The sequence below is a fragment of the Saccopteryx leptura genome, chromosome 6 (assembly GCF_036850995.1).
Source record: "Saccopteryx leptura isolate mSacLep1 chromosome 6, mSacLep1_pri_phased_curated, whole genome shotgun sequence".
NCBI lineage: Eukaryota > Metazoa > Chordata > Mammalia > Chiroptera > Emballonuridae > Saccopteryx > Saccopteryx leptura.
In genome coordinates, this window is record NC_089508.1 from 101785158 (window position 1) to 101808922 (window position 23765).

Below are 23765 nucleotides of genomic sequence, written 5' to 3' on the forward strand. Positions count from 1 at the left end.
AACAGATTTCTATTAAATTTCAAGGCTATTGTGTTACAATTTGGTAAAAACTTTAAAACTTACACAAACAAAACAAAACAAAACAAAACAAAACAAAACAAAAATACCCTTGGAATCTTTCCTTTATCCTTATCCACATATTTAAAATGATTTTTCACTTGATCAATAACACATCCTAAATTATACTCAAATAAATTTCAATTATACAACAAAGTTTAAAGTTAGCTGTCCCCTTTATGAAACAGAAAAAGTACACACACACACACACACACACACACACACACACACACAAAATTGAAGATACTTTTCCTCAGAGACTGGTATACAAAAATTATAACAGATTCTCACTTACTCTTCACCCCTTTTCCCCTCTTGTACTGTTTCTTCACCTTATTTTTATTAGTCCCTAGTCTACATCCCAAACCTCGGTAGCTGGGAAGAAGTCATCTTTATCTACATTCAACATATTAAAAGAAAAAAAATCAGCAGTTGGCAGTAAACTTTTATAGCTTTATATAATCATAATAAAAATGTACTAACAGCATATACTCAAAATACTTTAAAGGTGCAGTCTCGGTTTTGGTATTCATAGCTCAAACTCTAAATGCCCAACTCAAAATTTCTAAACATTTAAGACTAGTAACAATTACATGGTGTTTTATTTCTATGAATCACAAATTGAAGGTTTTCTTTCAATAACTGATATTCTTTCTATGAACTGATATTAGAACTCTAATGTTACAAAAAACAGATCATTGCATTTTTATAAAAATGTTAATAAAAATTATTCAGCTGGCATCATAAAAGCAAATGAATGAATTACATGCGAACTACTCCAAAGAGCAAGCTGGAAAAGTCAGTGTCATTTTACTGGTGAAAATATTCATGCATTTTTCGGTCACACTGATTCTGCAATGCACAAGATAATTGTACTAATGGAGAGGCATTCTAGTCCAATAAATACTTATATATAGTTCCAAAATACAGTGTCTCAAATAATCCCTAAAAGGCATACAGAGAATTGCTACCTCTACCCCACACTGTTCAACATCTCATTACCTTCTTTCATTGATCTACAAACAAAACCCTTGAATTCCACTGAACAATTTTTTATAGCTGATTTTTTTAGGGTAAATAAAAGCAGCAACAAGCATGAAAAGTGAAAATACATGTTGCTGTGCATCTGCTAAAGCGGACACATAAGCTATTACAGCTAAATATAACAAATCCATATTTATTTTAGGTAAAGACTTATGCATGGATAAAATTTACTCTATAGCAAATCAGAGAAAAACATTAAAAAGCAGTATAAAAATAAGTCTATTAGAACTACTTTAGGTATTAAGAGTTCTCCTTCCTCTACTTTTAAAACAGTCATGTTATTAGGAAGTTTAACATCCTGTTACAGAATAACAACTTGCAGTGTATATAACCCTGTTATTAAATAAAAATGATACCAAAATACATAGGTTAAGTAAATCAATAAGACTGACAGGACAGTGAGATTTTGGGGGAAATTTATTTGTTAAATTTTCAATAATTCATTATATTCTAGTTTGTAAGTCTTAAAAAAACCCCTAGGCCACACTAACTTAAGCTATACAGTACACATATATTTTTTAATAAAGCCTTTTTTTCCTTACAGACTGCTATACATAGTAAACTTAAGACACTCTCATATATATATATATATATATATATATATATTTTTTTTTTTTTTTTTTTTTTTTTTGCATTTTTCCGAAGCTGGAAACGGGGAGGTAGTCAGACAGACTTCCGCATGTGCCCAACCGGGATCCACCCGGCATGCCCACCAGGGGGCATCACTCTGTTGCATCCAGAGCCATCCTAGCACCTGAGGCAGAGGCCACAGAGCCATCCTCAGTGCCTGGGCCATCTTTGCTCCAATGGAGCCCTGGCTGCGGGAGGGGCAGAGAAACAGGGAGGAAGGAGAGGAGGGAGGGGTGGAGAGGCAGATGGGCGCCTCTCCTGTGTGCCCTGGCCGGGAATCAAACCCGGGACTCCTGCACGCCAGGCCGATGCTCTACCACTGAGCCAACCGGCCAGGGCCCACTCTCATTTTTTTTTTTTTTCTGAAGCTGGAAACGGGGAGAGACAGTCAGACAGACTCCCGCATGCGCCCGACCGGGATCCACCCAGCACGCCCACCAGGGGCGACGCTCTGCCCACCAGGGGGCGATGCTCTGCTCCTCCGGGGCATCGCTCTGTTGCGACCAGAGCCACTCTAGCGCCTGGGGCAGAGGCCAAGGAGCCATCCCCAGCGGGAGGGGAAGAGAAAGAGAGGAAGGAGGGGGGGTGGAGAAGCAAATGGGCGCTTCTCCTATGTGCCCTGGCCGGGAATCGAACCCGGGTCCCCCGCACGCCCGGCCGACGCTCTATCGCTGAGCCAACCGGCCAGGGTCCCACTCTCATATTTTTAATGGCACATAGAAATTAAACTGTTACTGTACCCTTGAGTCTTTCCTACTACAACTGCTTAATACTTTTTCCCTTATAGATATACCTATAATTTTAAGGTAGTCAGTATGTAAAAAGCCAAGTACAAAGCTTTAAATTAATCTTCCAACCTGAATTACTTGAAATGAGATTGTTGAGGACTGAAATTTATTTGTAAGATTGTCAAACCTACAAATTATAATACTATTTGTAATACATTATAATACTGAGGTAAAGAGAAATTTCACTTTCCATGTATCTAATCATGAAATTTCCTGAAAACTATGCTATATCAGAAATCAGTATCAACTTATTAAATACTTAAGAAAAAAATGTGATCTAAAGACTTAATCATTTGCACTCCTATTAAAGCTAACAATTCTTTAGAAATATTTTCTTAATTTTATTTTTCAATTATAGTTTACACTCACTATTATTTTGTATTAGTTTCAGATGTACAGCAGTTTAGAAAATCATATAGTTTACAAAGTCCCCCCACCCCCCAATATTTCCAGTACCCACAATAAATAGTTATTACAATATTATTGACTATATCCTTATGCTGTACTCTCCATCTCCATGACTATTTTGTAACTACCAATCAGTACTTCTTAATCCCTTCACCTTTTTTACCAGTCTCCCAATCCCCTAACCCGTATCCCCTTGGTAATCAAGCTAACAATTCTTACTTTTAAGTGACTACTTAAAGCAAGAGAACTGGGTACATTTTCAGCAAATACTTTCTAAAACTCAAAAAAATCAATTTAAAAAACAAAGTGGGATATACTTTATATAGGAAATTAGGAGAGAAAAATTTAATAAGATAGCCAAAGAGTTTTTAAAAAGATCTTTGTAGAAAAAATAAAGCTGTGAATGGTTCTAACTAGAGCAGCAAAATATAGCAGTGTGAAAAAGCAAAAGAACAAAAAAGGATGAGCTTAAAGACAAAAAAAAAATCTACAGGAAAAAAAATACCAAGAAATGAGGCTGAAGCAGTAATGGCAACATTTTTGTTTAAAAGGAAACACAAATAATCACAAAAAAATGGACACATGGCAACTCAAAACCTGCTAGGGTAATTCTAACTATGAAAACAGAAGAATTATATAAGTCTACTTAATGTAGCATAAATTTGTAACTAGTATTACTTTATGCAAATATTTAGTACTTATATTTAAATACAGATGTTAATAAGGTGGATCCAAGATAGCAATGGAGTGGGTGGAAGTTACATTCACCTCCTCCCAGGACCAAACTGGACTTACAACTAAATTATGGAACAGTCATCCTGAATAATCAACTGATTATTGTGGCCATTCACCCTGGGCTCCAGCAGAGGAAGGGCAGAGCAGTCTCAAGTCACAGGAGGAGAGTTTGGGGTTGCGCCTCTGGAAAGAGAGCTAAGGAACAGCCCCCAGGATCCCTGAGCTGACTCACTCTCCCACACTATCTTTCTTGAGTGGAGCACTCCCCCTACTGAGAGAGCATCAGCCTGTGGAAATACAACAGCCCAGCCTCAGACTGAACCGTGTGGCTCTGAAACAAGAGCCATTTTACCTCATACAACAAACAGGTGTGAGCCCTCCCTTCACATAGTCAAATCTTGGTCTGTTTGGGCCTCATAAACTCTTCTTGCCTTACTTTGATGACTCCCTGAGATCCTGCCCTACCACAAAGGTGTGCAAACACCAAGCAGAAAGCAACTACACTTGGCACACTCTGAGACATTTGCTAAATGGCCTCAAAGCCAGCACTGGCACCGAGTTTGAACCATTATCAATCTGGTGAACATCACTTGCCCTTATCCGGTGACTCAATGGAAACCTACCTCAAGCAACCTGAGTATCACCCAGAGGCTCTTTCAGTGACTAAGTCTAATAGGCACCCAGCAGGAGGAGACAGGGCACAGGGTACCTTGGGACTTTAGCTGATGTGTCCCCGTGCCGATAAAAGCTGGCCTTGGCGTGCAGCTTGGCCCTTCTTGTATGTACCCAGCCCCAGCAGAGGCAGCCATAATATGTGGATTGCTTTGTAGCTAGCTACAAGCAGGTTGCTCAGGGCCAGTCACAGGCAGTGTCTGACATCAACCTGCAGTATAGTTCCTCCTCCCAAGAGGCTGCAGAACCAAGACCCAGTGGTCAACTTCAGACAACATCAGAGCAGGATCCAATTAGCTTCACAAGTGGCAAAACCAAAGGGAGACTTCAACAAGCACCAGTTCCTGCTGGGGCAAACTCCATTTTGTGAGGTCAGCACCTGCACAGGATTCCGTATCTGTGGCTGGGGTTGATCCTCACAGTCAGCCACCCTGGGAGTCGACACCATGCATGTACAGGCCAATATCAATCAAGACTCAATTATAACAGGAGGGCCCACATAACCCACACAAGGGACATTCCTGGTGCCAACTCAGATGATCAAGGAGACTGTGCCACTGCACCCCACTACATAAAGCCACCCTGCCACAAATGAGAAATATAGCAGATCTACCTAATACACAGGATACAAACACAAAGAGGTGGCCAAAATGTGGAGACAAAGAAACACGCCCAAAATGAAAGAAAAGGAGAACTCTCCAGAAAAACAGCTAAATGAAACTGGAGGCAAGTTATTAGTTATAGAGTTTTAAAAAAAAAAAGATTATAAGGATACTACTCAAGGAGCTTAGTGAGAACTACAACAGCATGATAAAAGACAAAGAAACCATAATAAAAGACTAATCAGAAATGAAGAATAAGTTTCTGACATAAAAAATATATTGCAAAATATAAACAGTAGGTTGGATGAAGCAGAGGATCAAATCAGTGATATGGAAGACAAGGTAGCAGAAAATACCCAATCAGCATCAATAAAGAAAAAGAATTTTTAAAAAATGAGAATACTTTAAGGAACCTTTGGGAAAACATGACAACATCTGCACTATATACAGGAGTACCAGAAGAAGAGAGAGAGCAAGGGATTGAGAACCTATTTGAAGAAATAATGACTGAAAACTTCCCTAGCCTGGTGAAGGAAAAAGGCACACAAGTCCAGGAATTCTGTGCAGAGTCCCAAACCAGATGGACCCAAAAAGGCCCACACCAAGACACATCATATTTAAAATGGGAAAGAGGCCCTGGCTGGTTGGCTCAGTGGTAGAGCGTTGGCCTGGTGTGCAGGAGTCCCGGGTTCGATTCCCAGCCAGGGCACACAGGAGGAGCTCCCATCTGCTTCTCCACCCCTCCCCCTCTCCTTCCTCTCTGTCTCTCTCTTCCCCTCCCGCAGCCAAGGCTCCATTGGAGCAAAGTTTGCCCAGGCGCTGAGGATGGCTCTGTGGCCTCTGCCTCAGGCGCTAGAATGGCTCTGGTTGCGGCAGAGCGATGCCCCAGATGGGCAGAGCATCACCCCCTGGTGGGCATGCCGGGTGGATCCCGGTCGGGCGCATGTGGGAGTCTGTCTGACTGCCTCCCCATTTCCAACCTCAGAAAAATTAAAAAAAAAAAAAATAAATAAAAATAAATAAATAAATAAATAAAATAAAACGGGAAAGGTTAGAGACAAAGAGAAATTTTTTCCCCTTCTTTTCCTTGCAACACCCTAGTTGTTCATTGATTGCTTTCTCATATGTGCCTTGACCGCAGGCCTTCAGCAGACCAAGTAACCCCTTGCTCAAGCCAGTGACCTTGGGTCCAAGCTGGTGAGCCTTGCTCAAACCAGATGAGCTCACGCTCAAGCTGACGACCTCGGGGTCTTGAGGTCCTCCGCATCCCAGTCTGACACTCTATCCACTGCACCACTGCCCAGCCAGTTTTCCCCTTCTTTTCCAAGTGCAAAGAGGGGAAATAGACTCCCACATGCGCTCCGACCAGGATCTACCCAGCAAGCCCGGTCTGGGGCTGATGCTCTGCCCATCTGGGGCCATGTTCACAATCGAGGAGGTATTTTTTACCACCTGAGGCAGAGGCTCCACAAGCCAGCACCTGGGGATGATGCATTCGAACCAACTGAACCATGGATGCAGGAAGAGAAGAGAGAGAGAATGCAGAAGGGGAAGAGGAGAGGTGGAGAAGCAGATAGTCACTCCTCTGTGTGCCCTAACTGGAATCGATCCCAGGATATCCACAAGCCAGGTGGATGCTCTACCACTGCGCCAACCAGCCAAGGCCTACAGAGAAAATCTTACAAGCAGTTAGCTACCTACAAAGGAGTTCCCATAAGGCTATCAGATGATATCTTAACAGAAAAATTTCAGGCCAGAAAGGATTGGCTTGAAATATCAAAGTGATGAAAAGCCAAGAACCTATAACCATGACTATCTTACCTAGCAAGGCTATCATTTAAAATTGAAGGTGAAATAAAGAGCTTTCAGACAAGAAAATTCTAAAGAAATTTGTTACTACCAAACTATTATTACAAGAAATGCTAAAGGGTCTTTGAGAAGGAGAAGGAAAAAACAGGAACATAGTTAAAAAAATAAAATGGCAATAAATACATACCTATCAATAATCACTTTAAATATAAATGGCTTAAGAGCTCTAATCAAAAGATATAGGGATGGATAAGCTGAATGAATAAAAAAACAAGACCCATATATATGAGGTCTACAAGAGACCTACCTCAGAATGAAAGAAACACAGAGCCTAAAAATAAAGGGATGGAAAAAATATTGCATGCAAATGGAAAGGAAATGCTGGGGTAGCAATAATTATATCTGACAAGATAAGACTTTAAAACAAGGGCTACAGTAAGAGACAACAGAAGACACTATATGATGACGAAGCAATTCAACAAGATCATAAAACCTGTCAGAATGGGTATCATCAATAAATAAACAAACAACAAGTATTGACAAGGATGTGGAGAAAAGGGAACTCTTGTATACTACTGATAGGAATGCAGACTGGTGCAGCCACTGCGGAAAACAGAATAGAGTTTCCTCAAAAATTAAAAATGGAAATGCCTTATGACCCAGCAATTCTACTTTTGGAATATATCCAAAGAAACCCAAAACACTAATTGAAAAGAATATTTGCACCCCTATGTTCACTGCAGTGTTATTTATAACAGCCAAGATTTGGAAGCAGTCCAAGTACTCATTAATAGATGAGTAGATCAGAAAAAAGCTGTGGTACATTTATACAATGGAATACTACTCAGCCATAAAAAAGAAGGAAATCTTACCTTATGTGACAGCATGGATGGACCTGGAGAGTATTATGCTAAGTGAAATAAGCCAGTCAGAGAAAGACAAGTACATATGATTTCACTTGAATGTGGAATCTAATAAACAAAGTAAACTAATAAAACAGATAAAGAGAACACACTGACAGCTGTCAGAGGGGATGGGATTAAACAAAGAAAAAACCTCACAGACACAGACAACAATATAATGATTACCAGAGGGAAAGGGGAGTGGGGGGAGGTAGAAGAGGGTAAAGGGGGATAAATGGAGATGGAAGGAGACTTGACTTGGGGTGGTGAACACACAAGACAATATACAGAAGATGGATTATAGAATTGTAGACCTGAAACCTATATAATTTTATTAACCAATGTCAACTCAATGAATTCAATTAAAAAATATATAAATAAACAAATACAATTATAAGGTACTAATTGCATTTTGTAGTTCTATAAATTTCCACAAATCAGTTTAATAGTGTAGAAGAAAATAACCAAATGTCCTTAAAATGTCTAGTCTTCATGACAGAAATAGTAAAATTAGAAATGTCCACCAATATTTGTGACTGTGAGAAAAACTATAAAAACCACTAAAATGAAATTTAGACTACCTGACACAGATTACAAAGAAAAGCAGGATTCAAAAACTTTCTAAGTCTGACCAGTGGTGGCACAGTGGATAGAGCATCAACCTGGGACGCTGAGGTCCCAGGTTCAAAACTCCAAGATCACTGGCTTGAGCACAGGCTCATGTGGCTTGAATATATAGGCTCACTGGCTTGAGCATGGGATCACCAACATAATGCCATGGTCACTGGCTTGAAGCCCAAAGTCTCTGGCTTGAGCAAGGAGTCACCCACTCAGCTAGAATCCCCAGTTCAGGCACATATGAGAAGCAATCATTGAACTAAAAAGTGACTCAACTATAATTTGATGCTTCTCATCTCTCTCCCTTCCTGTTTCTCTCTAAAAAAAAGCTTCTAAAAAGCAATGTTTCATAGGATAAAAGAGTTCAAAACTAGAGCTAGTATCCTCTACCCAATAACTTAAACCTGAAAACTACCATCTTTCAATTTATAAGTAAATTCAAACTTTAAGTAAATGAATTAAATATAAAGGAGTGCTTGTATATTCATCCACGTTGTTTTGCAAAAACAAAATATGACACTTGAGTAGAAATGATAAATTTAAAACCAATATATAGATTCTATGACAGTTTTCAGTTCTTAAGGAAAGAAACCAGTTGAACCATTTTGTTCTTAAGAGTCCTCTTTATCAAGAATTTTAAGTGCTTTAAAGGTGTTTCAGTCTCATCTGGAAGGAAGAGACTTTGTCAGTTACTTCCACTTACACAAAGAGATTCAGGTCACTCTCAAATATTATTAGTAAAAGTAAATAATGTATTGACATTTGTCATTCATTAATTAGGTCCTCTCTTAGCTCTACTCTAAAGTCATAAAGTCTTTGGACAGAACAACCAATCAATTGTACACAACATGTAGTACTTTTATTTAAAAAACAAATGCCATTTAAAGTGAAAGCAACTACAAGTTGATGCTTCTAACTCCCTCTCCCCTCTTCTGTCTCTCTCAAAAAAAAATTCCTAAAATTTTTGTATATTCTTTTGACTGGCAGTTAAACTTCCAGAAATTTTAGGCAAAAGAAACAGGAATGGATATGTGTCAAGACTTAGCTATACAAATGTTCAAAAACTGCTTTTGATCATTTTTAAAAATAAAAATAATCTAAAAGTATATCAGCAAAGCCCTGGTTAAATATATTGAGAGAACATTATACATCGATTACAAAAATGATTCTACAGAAGAACAGCATGTTAAGTGAAAAATGTGGGCTAAAAATCAGCACATAGCAAAATCCTTTGTTAAATAAACATACATATGTTTATATATAAATGTTATTTATGGTTCTCTCTACATAGTAGCATTATAGATGATTTTTAATTTTCTTCATCACATGTAGATATAGGTTCTAAATCTAAAACATACATAGGTTTCAGAATAATTATATATTTATATAATTTAAATATATTTATATAATTACGATATTAATCAAAAACCCACAAACAATAGTATAGAAAGAATTAAAAAAATTATTTCCAACATTCAGTGGATTGCACAGAAAGCCTAGATACTTCTATAGTTTCTCCTGATCAAAGCTAATTCTTAGTAAGAGTAAATTTCTAGAATTATAGCCATTTTCAAATAAGTACAAAATGTATATTCAAGTCTAGAAGGTAACTTGAGTTTTTTCATATTTTCAATTAATGTGTCTCTTTTTGTCCCTCCACTTAAAAGTGAAGGTCTAAAGACAATACTTAAGGATCATAAGTAATGAGAAAGCTGGTAACAAAATTCAGATCTTGTTTTGTATTTTTTCTGAAGTGAGAATTGGGGAGGCAGAGACAGACTCCTGCATGTGCCCAACCAGGATCCACCCGGGACGCCCAACAGGGGGCGATGCTCTGTCCATCTGGGGCTAATGCTCCGCTGCAACCGGAGTCATTCTAGCGCCTGAGGCAGAGGCCATGGAGCCATCCTCAGCACCCGGGCCAACTTTGCTCCAATGGAGCCTTGGCTGTGGGAGGGGGGGAGAGAGAGTAAGAAGAAGGGGAAGGGTGGAAGATTGCCCTGATCAGGAATCAAACCTGGGACATCCACACACCAGGCTGACGCTCTACCACTGAGCCAACAGGCCAGGGCAAAATTCAGATCTTTTAAGTACTCAATTTGTATTAGGATTGTCAATAAATCTATTACTTAGGTTTTGTCTCTTCTATTAACAATATTCAGTTTCAATACATAAATGAGGCACTGTAAAAATCCAAATACGTTTCCTATCACCAAACTAGTGTTTAGAAATCCTGTGATTATTCCTTTCTCGTTATTAAGCAAGTTTGGTCTCCATGTGAAATATGTTAAGGTCCTTAATAACCTTCTCTAATTAAAGCTGTGTAAACGCAATTAGAGTTCCAAATATCAGATAACATTATATTAAAATATGATTAAATGAATATATTTAATAGGAACAACACAGTGGTCCTCAGCTAGTCTCTTAAAATATTTTTTATACTTTTATTTGATTTCTAATGGGGTTTCTAACACTATATAAACAGAACTGTGTTTTCTCCCTTTCTCCCTGGATTATTTATTAGTATTAGGTATCACTTCCAAAGTCTAGGCCCTAATATTTGCACACTGAATATTATAAGCAATAAACTTTAATACCTTCACTAAATCTTGTTGAACATAGCGCTGTAATTCAAGATTAGTAGCTTTATTACTTCCTAGAAATAAGTCAGATAACACTATACAGGCAAACTGAAAGAGTTAAGTCTTCTTGAAATTTATACCAAATTAAATAATGGGAATTTTAATAACTGTATATACATGCTTCTGCTTTTAAATCTGCTAAGAGAAAGAAATTGAATGTCTAAGTTTGCTAATGTTTCAACTTTAAATCAAGACAAATTTCAAAAATCAAAATCCACCAAAAGCCATATATATGAAAGTTTAGCCACCTAATCTAAATAAATTGTGGCAAATCATTCAATCCACTTCCCCTTGCTCTCAGTTTAACTGCCACTACCTTACATTCAGATTCACACATTTCACATATAATATTTAATAGTAATATATCCCCCATAGTTTCTCTCACCCCCATAATTTTTTATGACCTTACCCCATTCGGTGCCATCCCCTGAACTCCGTGCTTCTCCTGCTCCTTCACCATCTTCAGCAGTCACTAAAAAATCAAATTCTTTCAGTGCTTCCTCAGTATCGGGATCATCAGTTAGGTCAGCAGCTAAACCTTCATTACCTATCTGTAAAGGAACATAAGCCATGATTTATTTTAAAAGGTTCATGTTTTCACAAAATTATCTTTACATTTGCACTCCCATTTTTAGATCACCTAGGTACAAAATATTAGATTTTCCGTGTAGTTCATCAATCCCAAATTATACCCTTGATAAATGGTTTTGAATAGTGCTGTGTGAAGACCACTGTAAGACCTGATGCAAGTAATGTTGTAGTAAAAATGATTAAAATGTTAATGATCAAGGGCCCTGGCCAGTTAGCTCAGCAGTAGAGCACTGGCCAGGTATGTGGAAGTTCCGGGTTTGATTTCCAGCCAGGGCACACAGGAGAATCACCCATCTGTTTCTCTATACCCTTCCCCAGCTCCTTCCTGGCTTCTCTCTCTTCCCTTCCTGCAGCCAAGGCTCCATTGGAGCAAAGCTGCCTTGGGCGCTGAGGATGGCTCCATGGCCTCCACCTCAAGTGCTAGAGTGGCTCCGACTACAGTGGAGTAACGCCCCAGAAGGGCAGAGCATTGCCCCCTGGTGGGCATGCTGTGTGGATACCGGTCAAGCACATGTAGGAGTCTGTCTGACTGCCTCCCCACTTCTAACTTTGGAAAAAAAGTAAAAAAAAAAAATTAATGACCAAGAATAATAACCCTATAATATATTCTCAGGTACCCTTTTAAAGACTCATTCACTCTCTTTGAACTGTGTATGTAGTCCATGACTTATATATAAAAGGTGCAGCTAAAAAGTATATTAACTAATATAAGTCAATAGCTATGTTAATTATCATAGTGCTTGATCTCCAAGAACAAAGAACCAAAAACAACAACCAAAAAAAAAACCCCCAAAAAAGAGTCTATTCACTCATATCACATACACTGAATATGTTACAGACATAAAATGTGACAAAAAAGGTTAAAACTGCTTTTATACACTCAAAACTTTTGAGGAACACTGGCATTTTACCCATATCACTGTAACATCCCAAAGAACTACAACTGAATCTATCCACTTTTTTTATACATATTGATTGAAATACTGTACACTACTACAATAATTCACAAATGGATTGCCCAAATTACTTTTGCTCCTATAGCTAATCCACATCACCACTAAAACAGATAAATGGCCTCACCTGTGGTGGCACAGTGGATAAAGCACTGACCTGGAACACTGAGGTCACTGGTTCAAAACCTGGGCTTGCTGGGTCAAGGTACACAGGAGAAGCAACTATGAGTTGATGCTTCCCACTCCTCCCTTCCCCTTTCTCTCTCTCCCTATCCCCTCCCAAAAACCAATAAATAAAATCTTTTTTTTTTTTTAAAAAAAAACACCTGTTTGTTAGGTTATGAGCATAAGTAAATTATTAGTCCTTACCAAAGAATGAAATGTTGACAAATTTATAGTTTACTCTCTCACCCAAGGTGGGAGTATACCCACTGAAGCTTCAGTTAATTTATCACCTCTTTACTGTACATAAAGACAAAAACTACAGTAGTGATTCTTAATTGTGGGAGAAGTAAAGAGAGCGCTGCTTTTTAAAAAAATGTTTCAAACTACTGGACTAGTTTATAGAAACAAACCTTTCTTGCCATTTTAGTGGCCAATGCAGTGAACGAGTTCTATATGTGGGTAACTCAGTAAGAACTGATATATAAAATTTTCAAGTGTCATGTCAAAATACTTAATGATTACTCCCAATTTAACTTAAGACATCCCAAAATTTTCTATTTGAAATACATGAGAATATATATTTTAGCTAATAAGAAAACCGAGTTCCTACTTTGTGTTTATTTATCCGATGTTTGTCTTTTCCCTCTGGGATGCCTTCAATCATGTCATTTTCCTCTTCTTCATCACTGTCATCAGCATTTTCTAAGAAATTGAATGTCTCAAGAACATCACCAGAAGGCCTATAAGAGGGTAAAAGATGAATCCAAATATTCCAGTGGTTATTTCTAATACTTCTTTCTAGTTTCTATCTTAAAACAGTACTTAAAGGTAGTGAGGAAATGACAATCTATTTACAATTTATTGCCTAAATATTTTACTCAAGAAAATAAAAGTGATTGGTCTCTGTTGAGTTTCTCCAATGTTTATTGTCCAAAATATTTTAATTGTGTCAAAATAAAATCCTGCATCATTAAACATTCAAATGTGCTATTATTTCTCAAAATAAAGCCATCATAAGCAAGCAACTAATCCAGTTCATTGTTCAAGAACCTGTATAAAAATTTAATTGAAAAAGAGGTGGTGTTTCCAAATGCAAATTAGTAAAAACAAACACAAACCTACCACAACAATAAGACACACACTTTTCAGCTCAGCATTTATGAAATGTTTAATATTTGGGGATTAAATGAAAAACAAATGAAATATTTGACAACAAAAAATAGAATATATAGTAGTAAGTCCTCACTTGATGTCACTGACAGTTTCTTTGACTTTAAAGGATTAAAAGTATGAAACCAGAGAAATCAATTCTGTCAAGGTGAATTGATATAAACAAGAGCTAAGTTTCTACAGCCATCACATCAACGTTATACCAAAACAACACTGAAGAAAATGACATTATTTCAGAAATTGCTGTAGTGAACTTTGATAAATTAAGTGCTGCTATCCCTTGGGTAGAAACTTCTGTTTCTGAAGTGAGAACTCACATTTTAGGTTTTAAAATTGTATTTCATCACAGAAATACATGTTTATGGTTTTAAAAGTCAAACAGAGCACAATCCATAAAATACAGAATTAATGAATCAGACTTCCAAAATTAAAAAGTTGCTCTTTGAAAGACAATGTTAGAGAATTTTAAAAGAAGCCACAGATTGGGAGAAAGTATCTGAAAGTCACATATTTGATGATGGACTTGTGTCCAGAATATATATACAAAGAACACTTAAATCTCAACTATAACAAATAAAACAATAAAAACAGGGAAATTATTCAAATGGACACTACCAAAAGATATGTAGATGGCATAAACAGATACTGGACATCACTGGTCTTTAGAAAAATAAAAATTAAAGCAACCATAGACTGTGATGGGCCTGAAACTTGATTCTACTTGCATGCTAACACACCATTTCTTTTGAAATGTTTCCTTTTTCATGTTCATGATGATGGACTTTGTATGGATTTTTCCCCCCATTAATTTTATAATGAACTTGGGGAAAATTCTTTCTATACAGAAAAAAAAAATCCTGGGAAAAACAGTCCGTAAATATATTCCAGAAAACTTTCTTTATTACTACCTTAATAATCTTTTCAATACTTTTTTACAATACTTCTTTTTGAAACTCCTAAGCTGACGCTGGCTCTCTTGGAGTAATCTTTGAAATTTCCTAGTTTTTCAGTCCTATTTTCTCTTTTCCCATTTTCTGGGAGAGTCCTTCAACCTTATCTTCCAAGTTTTACAAAGAAACTGCTTCTATCACATTCTTTAATTTCTATTAGCTCTTTTTTTTATCCGATTCAACCTTTTAAAATAACATTCTATTTGTTTTGTGGATGTATTATCTTCTCTCTGTACTCTCAAAGACTAATTACCATTTTGAAGGTCTCTGCTTCCTGTTTTTCTGAGTTCCTTCTTTTTTTGGTTCCTCAGGTCACTGATTTTCATATTAAAGTCTTTCCTTGAGTGTTCATACTTCAGAGGCACTAAAAAAGATAACTAATGTACTGTGCACATGAATGAGGCTTGTCAAGCACCTGGCTTTCCTCTTCCTGGTAAGACAGAGGCCTAATCATTTCACTGGCAGATCCCAACTGTCAGTTTCATTAAGTCTCTCCTATTAATCTGTTCAATTTCAACATCCTCCTGCCTGGAAGAGATATTAAGACCAGCTGCCAAGATTATCAGAAGCCAAACAGCGGAATAAGGGATCTCACTGATCAGCTGGAGATGTTCATGTAATCCTGTTTTCAGTATAGTAACTGGCCCTACAGTTGTTTGATTTCTTAAGAAAGCAGCAATCACTGGTTCAACTTCACCAGAAAATATACCACCAGTCTTTGGGATAGGGAAGGGGTGCTCAACTGGCTGCATGGGATAAAAGAGGGATTTGAGATTCTAACTGCCTCTTACATAAACTTTAAACCAATTCCCTATTATTAGCCCCATTTAAGGCTGACTCCAGATGATACCTCCAATTCCTCAGGAGCTTTTTTGGCATTTTGGGACTCAAATTGGCTTGTTTATTCTCTTTTTCGTGTTGTTCCAAATTGCATTTATATCTTTTATAATTTAGAAAATTAAATTTAATGCAATGACATTGATCAATATGAGTACACAGGTTTCAGGTAAACATTTCTATAGCATTTGAACTGCTGATTGTGTTGTGTGCCCCTTACTCAAAAATCAAATCATTTCCCATCACCGTATTATTTGTCCCTCTTAACTTCCGTCCCTCCCTATAACCACTTAACTTTTACCTATGTCCATGAGTCTAATTTTATATCCCATTTATGTGTGAAAATCATACAGTTCCTAGCTTTTTCTGATTTCACTCAGTATAATGTTATCAAGGTCTATCCATGTTACTGTAAATGGCAATATGTCACTATTTCTTATGGCTGAGTATTCCATAAGATATTTGTACCACATCTTTATCCAATCATCTATTGAGGGACACTTTGGTTGTTTCCATGTCTTGGCCACTGTAAATAACTAATTGCATTTAGATTAAAAGTTCAGTTGACATTCCTCCATTTTCTTTCAAGCTTTCAAAATTATTAAATTCACTCTATCTGATGTATAGTATCTTCATTCTCTATATATTCAATTTTTGGTCATGTTAATGAATCCTAAAATGTCTTTAACTGTCATTTTAGTTGAGGTTCCAGAAGGCACACAAGTTAAAACATGCCTTTAAAAAGATTTTATTTACTGATTTTACAGAGTGGGGAGGAGCAAGAAGTATCAGAGTATCAATTCACAGTTGGTTCACTTTAGTTGTTCATTGCTTGTTGCTTGTTGAATGTGCCTTGACCAGGAAAGTACAGGGTTTTAACTGGAGACCTTGGTTTTTCAGGTCAATGCTCCATCCACTGTGCCACCAAAGGCCAGCCAAAAATATGCCTTTAATTCATCATGCTTAAGTGGAATTCTCCATCTATGATACATCATAATTTTTTCCTTTGTCAACTATTTACTATCCTCTGTCATTTCAAAAAGGCAATAAACAAACAACAAAAAAAGGCAATAAACAGAAATAAAAGATTAATATATCCAGATGAAGAAAAAACAAAATAAACCCAAGACTAAGATTGCTAAGTAAAAGGCTAAAAGGATCAGTGCATTTTCTTCAGGCAGGGTTGGGGGTGGAGGTGAGGAACCCACAAATGTGGCAAGATTCCAAATAGAGTAAGAAGAAAAAGGGAGAAACTGCTGGAGGTTCACAGGTAAATCAGACCAATGACTAAGAAGCAAAACAGCTTTTCCCAGTTATAAGATCTAAGCCAACTCTATCCCCAAAGGAATCTGCATAAAGTAGATACTTCGTGATATGATGTACTACTGGGTGTACTCACAATATCCCCCTACAATAAACAAAAGATAAAGTAGTAACAATTACTCATCAGAATCTAGAAAACCAGCATTAAAACGTATAATACCTGACTATTTATTTAGTCAGGGGCACTGACATCTTTTTCCTTTAGATTGTCAAATTAAAAACTGCCAACAGGCCCTGGCCGGTTGGCTAAGTGGTAGAGCGTCGGCCTGGCATGCAGAAGTCCCAGGTTCGATTCCCGGCCAGGGCACACAGGAGAAGTGCCCATCTGCTTCTCCACCCCTCCCCCTCTCCTTCCTCTCTGTCTCTCTCTTCCCCTCCCGCAGCGAGGCTCCATTGGAACAAAGATGGCCCGGGTGCTGGGGATGGCTCTGTGGCCTCTGCCCCAGGCGCTAGAGTGGCTCTGGTCACGACAGAGCGACGCCCCGGAGGGGCAGAGCATCGCCCCCTGGTGGGTGTGCCGGGTGGATCCCGGTCGGGCGCATGCGGGAGTCTGTCTGTCTCTCCCCGTTTCCAGCTTCAGAAAAATACAAAAAAAAATAAAAAAATAAAAAAATAAATAAAAACTGCCAACATAGTAATAGCCGTCTGGTGTGAACGAATAAAATTATACCTATATTTTTTGTCACACTGGCAAAAAATATGATTTTTGGTGTGTTACAAAATTTTATCTTTAAAGATTTTATTTCATTGATTTTACAGAGCATAGGGAGAGAAGGAAGTATCGACTCATACTTGCTTCATTTTAGTTGTTCATTGCTTGCTTGTTGCTTATTACATGTTTTGTGACCAGGCAAGCTGAGGGATTTGAATTGGCGACCTCAGCATTCCAGGTCGACACTCTATCCACTGCATCACCACAGGTCAGGCTCATAAAATTTTAGTAATTAGTTTTTGTGTGCCACAAGATGAAAAAGGTTGAAATCAGTATAGTAAACATTCCTCTTGGTGGCATTACATTTCAACTGGATACACAATCTTTAACCACAGTTAACACTATATGCCCTACATTGTTCTACATGCTGACATAATTTCTTCTTCACATCAACCCCATCATCACCATTATACAAATGAGGAAAGTGAAGAAAAGGTTAAGTACCTTGCCCAAAGTCACAGCTAATAAGGGGTAAAGTCAGAATTCAAACACAGTCTGTCTTCAGAATTCACATTCTAAACCATTAAGCATAAGCCTCTACTAACATGATCTAAAATATATGATACCATTATTCTCCTGTTGAACATTAAGACTGCTTAGAATTTTTTATTATGGTATTATATATAAAAATGTAATCAATATCTTTTGCTGAAATTTCTATGAAAGTGTCATATCATTTCTTATTTCTAGGGGTTTTCAAAGGCCCTGATATAGCTAAAACATATACACCATCAGTGCAGACTCAGAATATATAAGTATATTCATTAAAAAGGAAATCAGAGAGATAGAGGGAAAACGGCGACAGAGTAGACAGACGTTACAGCTACCACCTCCCAGAACCAAAGTGGATTACAACTTAAGAATGATCATCTTGAAAAACAAACTTTGGACTAAACTAAGAGGAATCTATAATGAAGAATCACTGAAGAAACCACACTGAGCTGGTAGGAAGGGTGGAGATGCAGAAAGGGCGGCCCCGCTCCCAGGAGTGAAAGGCAGCAAGGCAGCCCAGTGGATCTCTCACAGCGGGGTGGGTTGCCATGAGAGTTGTGGGTCCTCAGCCACAGAACCGGAGCCCCAGAGACTAGAGTAGGAGTACGGACAGTATTTAGCTGAAAGAAGAGCTGGGTTACTGTTTGTGAGAGGGAGACAGAACTCTCCAACCCAGGCTTCATCTTAATGGGACTACACAGAAAACCTCGTTCACAGTCACTTACCTGGGGCTCTGGGAATGGGAAGTGCCGAGAAGATTGGAATAGCGAGAGGAGAGAGTCTTTCCAGGGCACATGGAGAGACTGGGTGACAGCCACCCTGACCCCTGTACTGGGTCACTCCCCAAACCTAAAGTAAGCATAATTCCTGGGAGAACCAAGACAGGAAAGGGAAGCATTTACCCCACCCACCAGAGGCTCTCCTGCTCCAGTCAGTGCAAAGAGATGCTTAGAAGCAGGGGGCACATCGAGGACACAGGTTTTGAGTACTGAGGTCTGGGCTATACCACCACCCCAAATTGCTGAGTACCTTCTGAAGGGCGGGCAGGCCCAGCTGTGGCAGTGGCAGCAACACGTGGGCGGCACAGCAGCGGGGTGGGGTGGGGGGGAAGGCAGGGGAGGTGGTGCAGAGCCCAGCAAGGCAGCCTGCACAGGGGAGGCAAGGGGCAGAGCCAGAGAGGCCTCCCGTGCGGCACTGCGGAGTGCAGAGCCTGGAGAGGTGAGGAGTCCTCCGCATCTGCAGGGCAGTCTGAGTTCCAGCCTGCAAGCCTGCACGCCTGGCAGTGCTGGTGCCCAAGCGCCCAAGGAGGCGGGGCAGCAGGGGATCAGTAGAAAGACCACACCCCAGGAATAGAGAGGCCACACACACTGGCCAAGAGCAGACAAAAGCCAGCCTAGGAGTGCAGCTGATATGTACAACAGCATCAGGGCCCAGCAGAGGCAGCCATATATTTTGGATCACCTGTAGCTCCAAAAGGTTGCTAAGGGCCATTCATTAGCAGTGACCCCACTAGTAAGTAGCCCACAGCGGATTACAAACAACAGCTGAGGCCAACCTAAGAATATCTAGAAACAACACAAATGAAATCTAGAAGCAGACAACACCAACCCTATACTCAGCTAGCTACACAAACAACACACCCAAAGAAGCAGTCTATACAGAGACAAAATGGGAAGACAGAGAAATGCAATTCAAATAAATCAACAAAAGAAATCCCCAGAAAAAGAACGGAATGAGATGGAAATAAGATACCAGATGCAGAGTTTAGACTAATGATTGTTAGGATGCTCAAGCACCAGAGCAACAATAGATGGACATAATAAGCACCTAAACAAAGAGATAACAAGCATCAAAAAGGACAAAGAATCAGCCAGATATGACAAACACAATATCAGAAATGAAGACTACACTAGAAGGAATTAAAAGCAGGCTGATGAAACAGAGGATCGAGTCAGCGATTTAGAGGACAAGATTAACAAAAGCATGGAAGCAGAGCAGCAAAAAGAAAAGAGGCCTAAACAGTCTGATGAAACTCTGAGAGAGCTCTGTGACAACATGAAGAGAAACAACATCCACATCATAGGGGTTCCTGAAGGAGCAGAGAAAGAACAAGTGATAGAGAACATGACTGAAAAAATCATAGCTGAAAACTTCCCTAAATTGATGAAGGAAAAAGTCATAGAAGTTCAAGAAGCACAGGGAGTACCAATAAAGAGGAACCCAAGGAGGCCTACACCATGACACATCATAATTAAAATACCAAAGCTAAGAGATAAAGAAAGAATACTAAAACCTGCAAGAGAAAAGCAGTAAATAACCTACAAAGGAGCCCCCATGAGGATGACATCGACTTTTCAACAGAAACACTTGAGGCCAGAAGGGAATGGCAAGAAATATTCAAAGTAAAGCAAAACAAGAGCCTACAACCAAGACTTCATTATCCAGCAAGGCTATTGTTTAAAATCGAAGGAGAAATAAAAAGCTTCCCAGACAAAAAACAAACAAACAAACAAAAAACCTCAAGGAATTCATTACAACCAAACCAATGCTGCAAGAAATGTTAAGGGGCTAGTTGTAGACAGAACAAAGAGGGGGAAAATCTAGTAAAATAGGAATGTAGATTTAAAGAACAAAATGGCAAGATACAACTACATATCAATAATAACCTTTAATGTAAATGGATTAAATGCTCCAATCAAAAGACAGGGTAGCTGCATGGATAAGAAAACAGGACTCGTATATATGCTGCCTACAAGATACCCACCTCAAAACAAAAGATATACATAGACTAAAAGTAAAGGGCTATAAAAAATATTTCTTGCAAATAGAAATGAAAAAAAAAAGCTGGGGTAGCAATACTTTTATCTGACAAAATAGACTTTAAAACAAAAGCTACAGTAAAGGATAAAGAAGGTCACTATATAATGATAAAGGGAGCAATCCAACAGGAAGATATAACCATTATAAATATCTATGTGCCTAATATAGGGGCACCTAAATATATAAAGCAGACTTTGATGGACATAAGGGGCGAGATCAAAAGCAATACTATAATAGCAGGGGATTTCAATACCCCACTAACATCAATGGATAGAAAGATCCTCAAGAAAGAAAATTAACAAAGAAACAGCAGCCTTAAAGGACACACTAGATTAACTGGATTTAATAGATATCTTCAGAACCTTTCATCCTAAAGCAGCAGAATATAAATTCTTTTCAAGTGCTCATGGTACATTCTCTAGGATAGATCACATGTTAGGAGACAAAACAGGTCTCAATAAATTTAAGAAGATTAAAATCATATCAAGCGTCTTCTCTGATCACAACGGCATGAAACTAGAAATTAACTAAAATAGAAAAACTGAAAACCATTCAAACACTTGGAAACGAAATAGAATGTTATTAAATAATGAATGGGTTAACAATGAGATCAAGGAAGAAATAAAAAATTCCCTTGAAACAAATGAAAATAAACACACAACAACTCAAAATTTATGGGGCACAGCAAAAGCAGTCCTGAAAGGGAAGTTCACAGCATTACAGGCCTACCTTAAGAAGCTTGAAAAAGCTCAAATAAACAACTTAACCCTACACCTAAAAGAACTAAAAAGAGAACAGCAAGTAAAGCCCAGAGGAAATAGAAGGAAGAAAATAATAAAGATCAGAGCAGAAATAAACGACACAAAAGCTAAAAAAACAATATAGAGGATCAATGAAACCAAGAGCTGGTTCTCTGAAAAGGTAAACAAGATTGATGAACCTTTAACCAGACTCACCAAGAAAAAAAAGAGGACTCAAATAAGTAAAATTAGAAATGAGAGTGGAGAAGTAACAACTGACACAGCAGAAATACAAAGTGGAGAAGTAACAACTGACACAGCAGAAATACAAAGAATTGTAAGAAGATACTATGAAGAACTGTATGCCAAAAAATTAGACAACCTAGGTGCAATGGACAAATTCCTTGAAACATACAATCTTTCAAAATTCAATCAGGAAGAATCAGAAAACCTAAACAGACTAATTACAACAAATGAGATCAAAACAGTTATCAAAAAACTCCCAAAAAGCAAAAGCCCTGGACCAGATGGCTTCATAGGAGAATTCTACCAAATATTCAGAAGAACTCCTATACTTCTCAAACTATTTCAAAAAATTCAAGAGAAGGGAAGACTTCCAAGCTCCTTTCATGAGGCAAGCATAATTCTCATTCCAAAACCAGACAAATATAATACAAAGAAAGAAAATTATAGGCCGATATCCCTGATGAATTTAGATACTTAAATTCTCAACAAAGTATTAGCAAACCGGATCCAGCATTACATGAAAAAAATCATACATCATGATCAAGTGGGATTTATTCTGGGGAGGCAAGGCTGGTACAATATTTGCAAATCAATCAATGTGATTCATCATATAAACAAAAGGAAGGAGAAAAACCACATGATAATTTCAATAGATGCAGAATCCAGCACCCATTCATGATCAAAATTCTCAACAAGGCCCTGGCCGGTTGGCTCAGCGGTAGAGCGTCGGCCTGGCGTGCGGGGCACCCGGGTTCTATTCCTGACCAGGGCACATAGGAGAAGCGCCCATTTGCTTCTCCACCCCCCCCCCCCTCCTTCCTCTCTGTCTCTCTCTTCCCCTCCCGCAGCGAGGCTCCATTGGAGCGGGGATGGCCCGGGCGCTGGGGATGGCTCCTTGGCCTCTGCCCCAGGCGCTGGAGTGGCTCTGGTCGCCCCCTGGTGGGCAGAGCGTCATCCCTGGTGGGCGTGCCGGGTGGATCCCGGTCGGGCGCATGCGGGAGTCTATCTGACTGTCTCTCCCCGTTTCCAACTTCAGGGAAAAAAACAAAAAACAAAAAAAACCCCACCTCTCAACAAAGTGGGAATACAGGGAACATACCTCAACATGATAAAAGCCATCTATGACAAACCCACAGCCAACATCATACTCAATGTGAAAAAATTAAAAGCAATCCCCTTAAGATCAGGAACAAGGCAGGGATGCTCCCTTTCACAATCTTATTCAACATAGTCCTGAAAGTCCTAGCCACAGCAATCAGACAAGAAGAAGAAATAAAAGGCATTCAAGTTGGAAAAAAAGAAGTAAAACTATCGTTATTTGCAGATGATATGATATTGTATATAGAAAACCCTAAAGTCTCAGTCAAAAAACTACTGGACCTGATAAATGAAATCAGCAAAGTGGCAGGATATAAAATTAATTCTCAGAAATCAGAGGCATTTTTATACACCAACAATGAACAGTCAAAAAGAGAAATTAAGGAAACAATCCCCTTCACTATTACAACCAAAAAAATAAAGTACCTAGGAGTAAATTTAACCAAGGAGACTAAAGACTTGTACTCAGAAAATTATAAAACATTGATAAAAGAAATCAAGGAAGATACAAATAAGTGGAAGCATATACCGTGTTCATGGATAGGGAGAATAAACATCATTAAAATGTCTATATTACTTAAAGCAATTTAGTAATTAAATGCATTTCCTATTAAAATACCAATGACATACTTCAAAGATATAGAACACATATTCCAAAAATTTATAAGGAACCAAAATGAACAGGAATAGCCTCAGCAATCTTGAAAAGGAAGAATAAAGTGGGTGGTATCACACTTTCTGATATCAAGTTATACTACAAG

General features: G+C 38.4%; 1 protein-coding gene across 1 annotated transcript in view; it reads right to left on the reverse strand.

Annotated features, from left to right (window-relative positions):
• STRN3 (striatin 3) overlaps nucleotides 1–23765 on the reverse strand; it is a 114927-nt gene that overhangs the window by 33356 nt on the left and 57806 nt on the right. Inside the window, exons 6-7 of the mRNA XM_066341679.1 lie at nucleotides 13227–13356; nucleotides 11317–11458 (exon numbers count right to left, since the gene is read on the reverse strand). Of these exons, the coding sequence (XP_066197776.1) occupies nucleotides 11317–11458; nucleotides 13227–13356 (272 nt within the window). The remainder of the gene's footprint in view (nucleotides 1–11316; nucleotides 11459–13226; nucleotides 13357–23765) is intronic.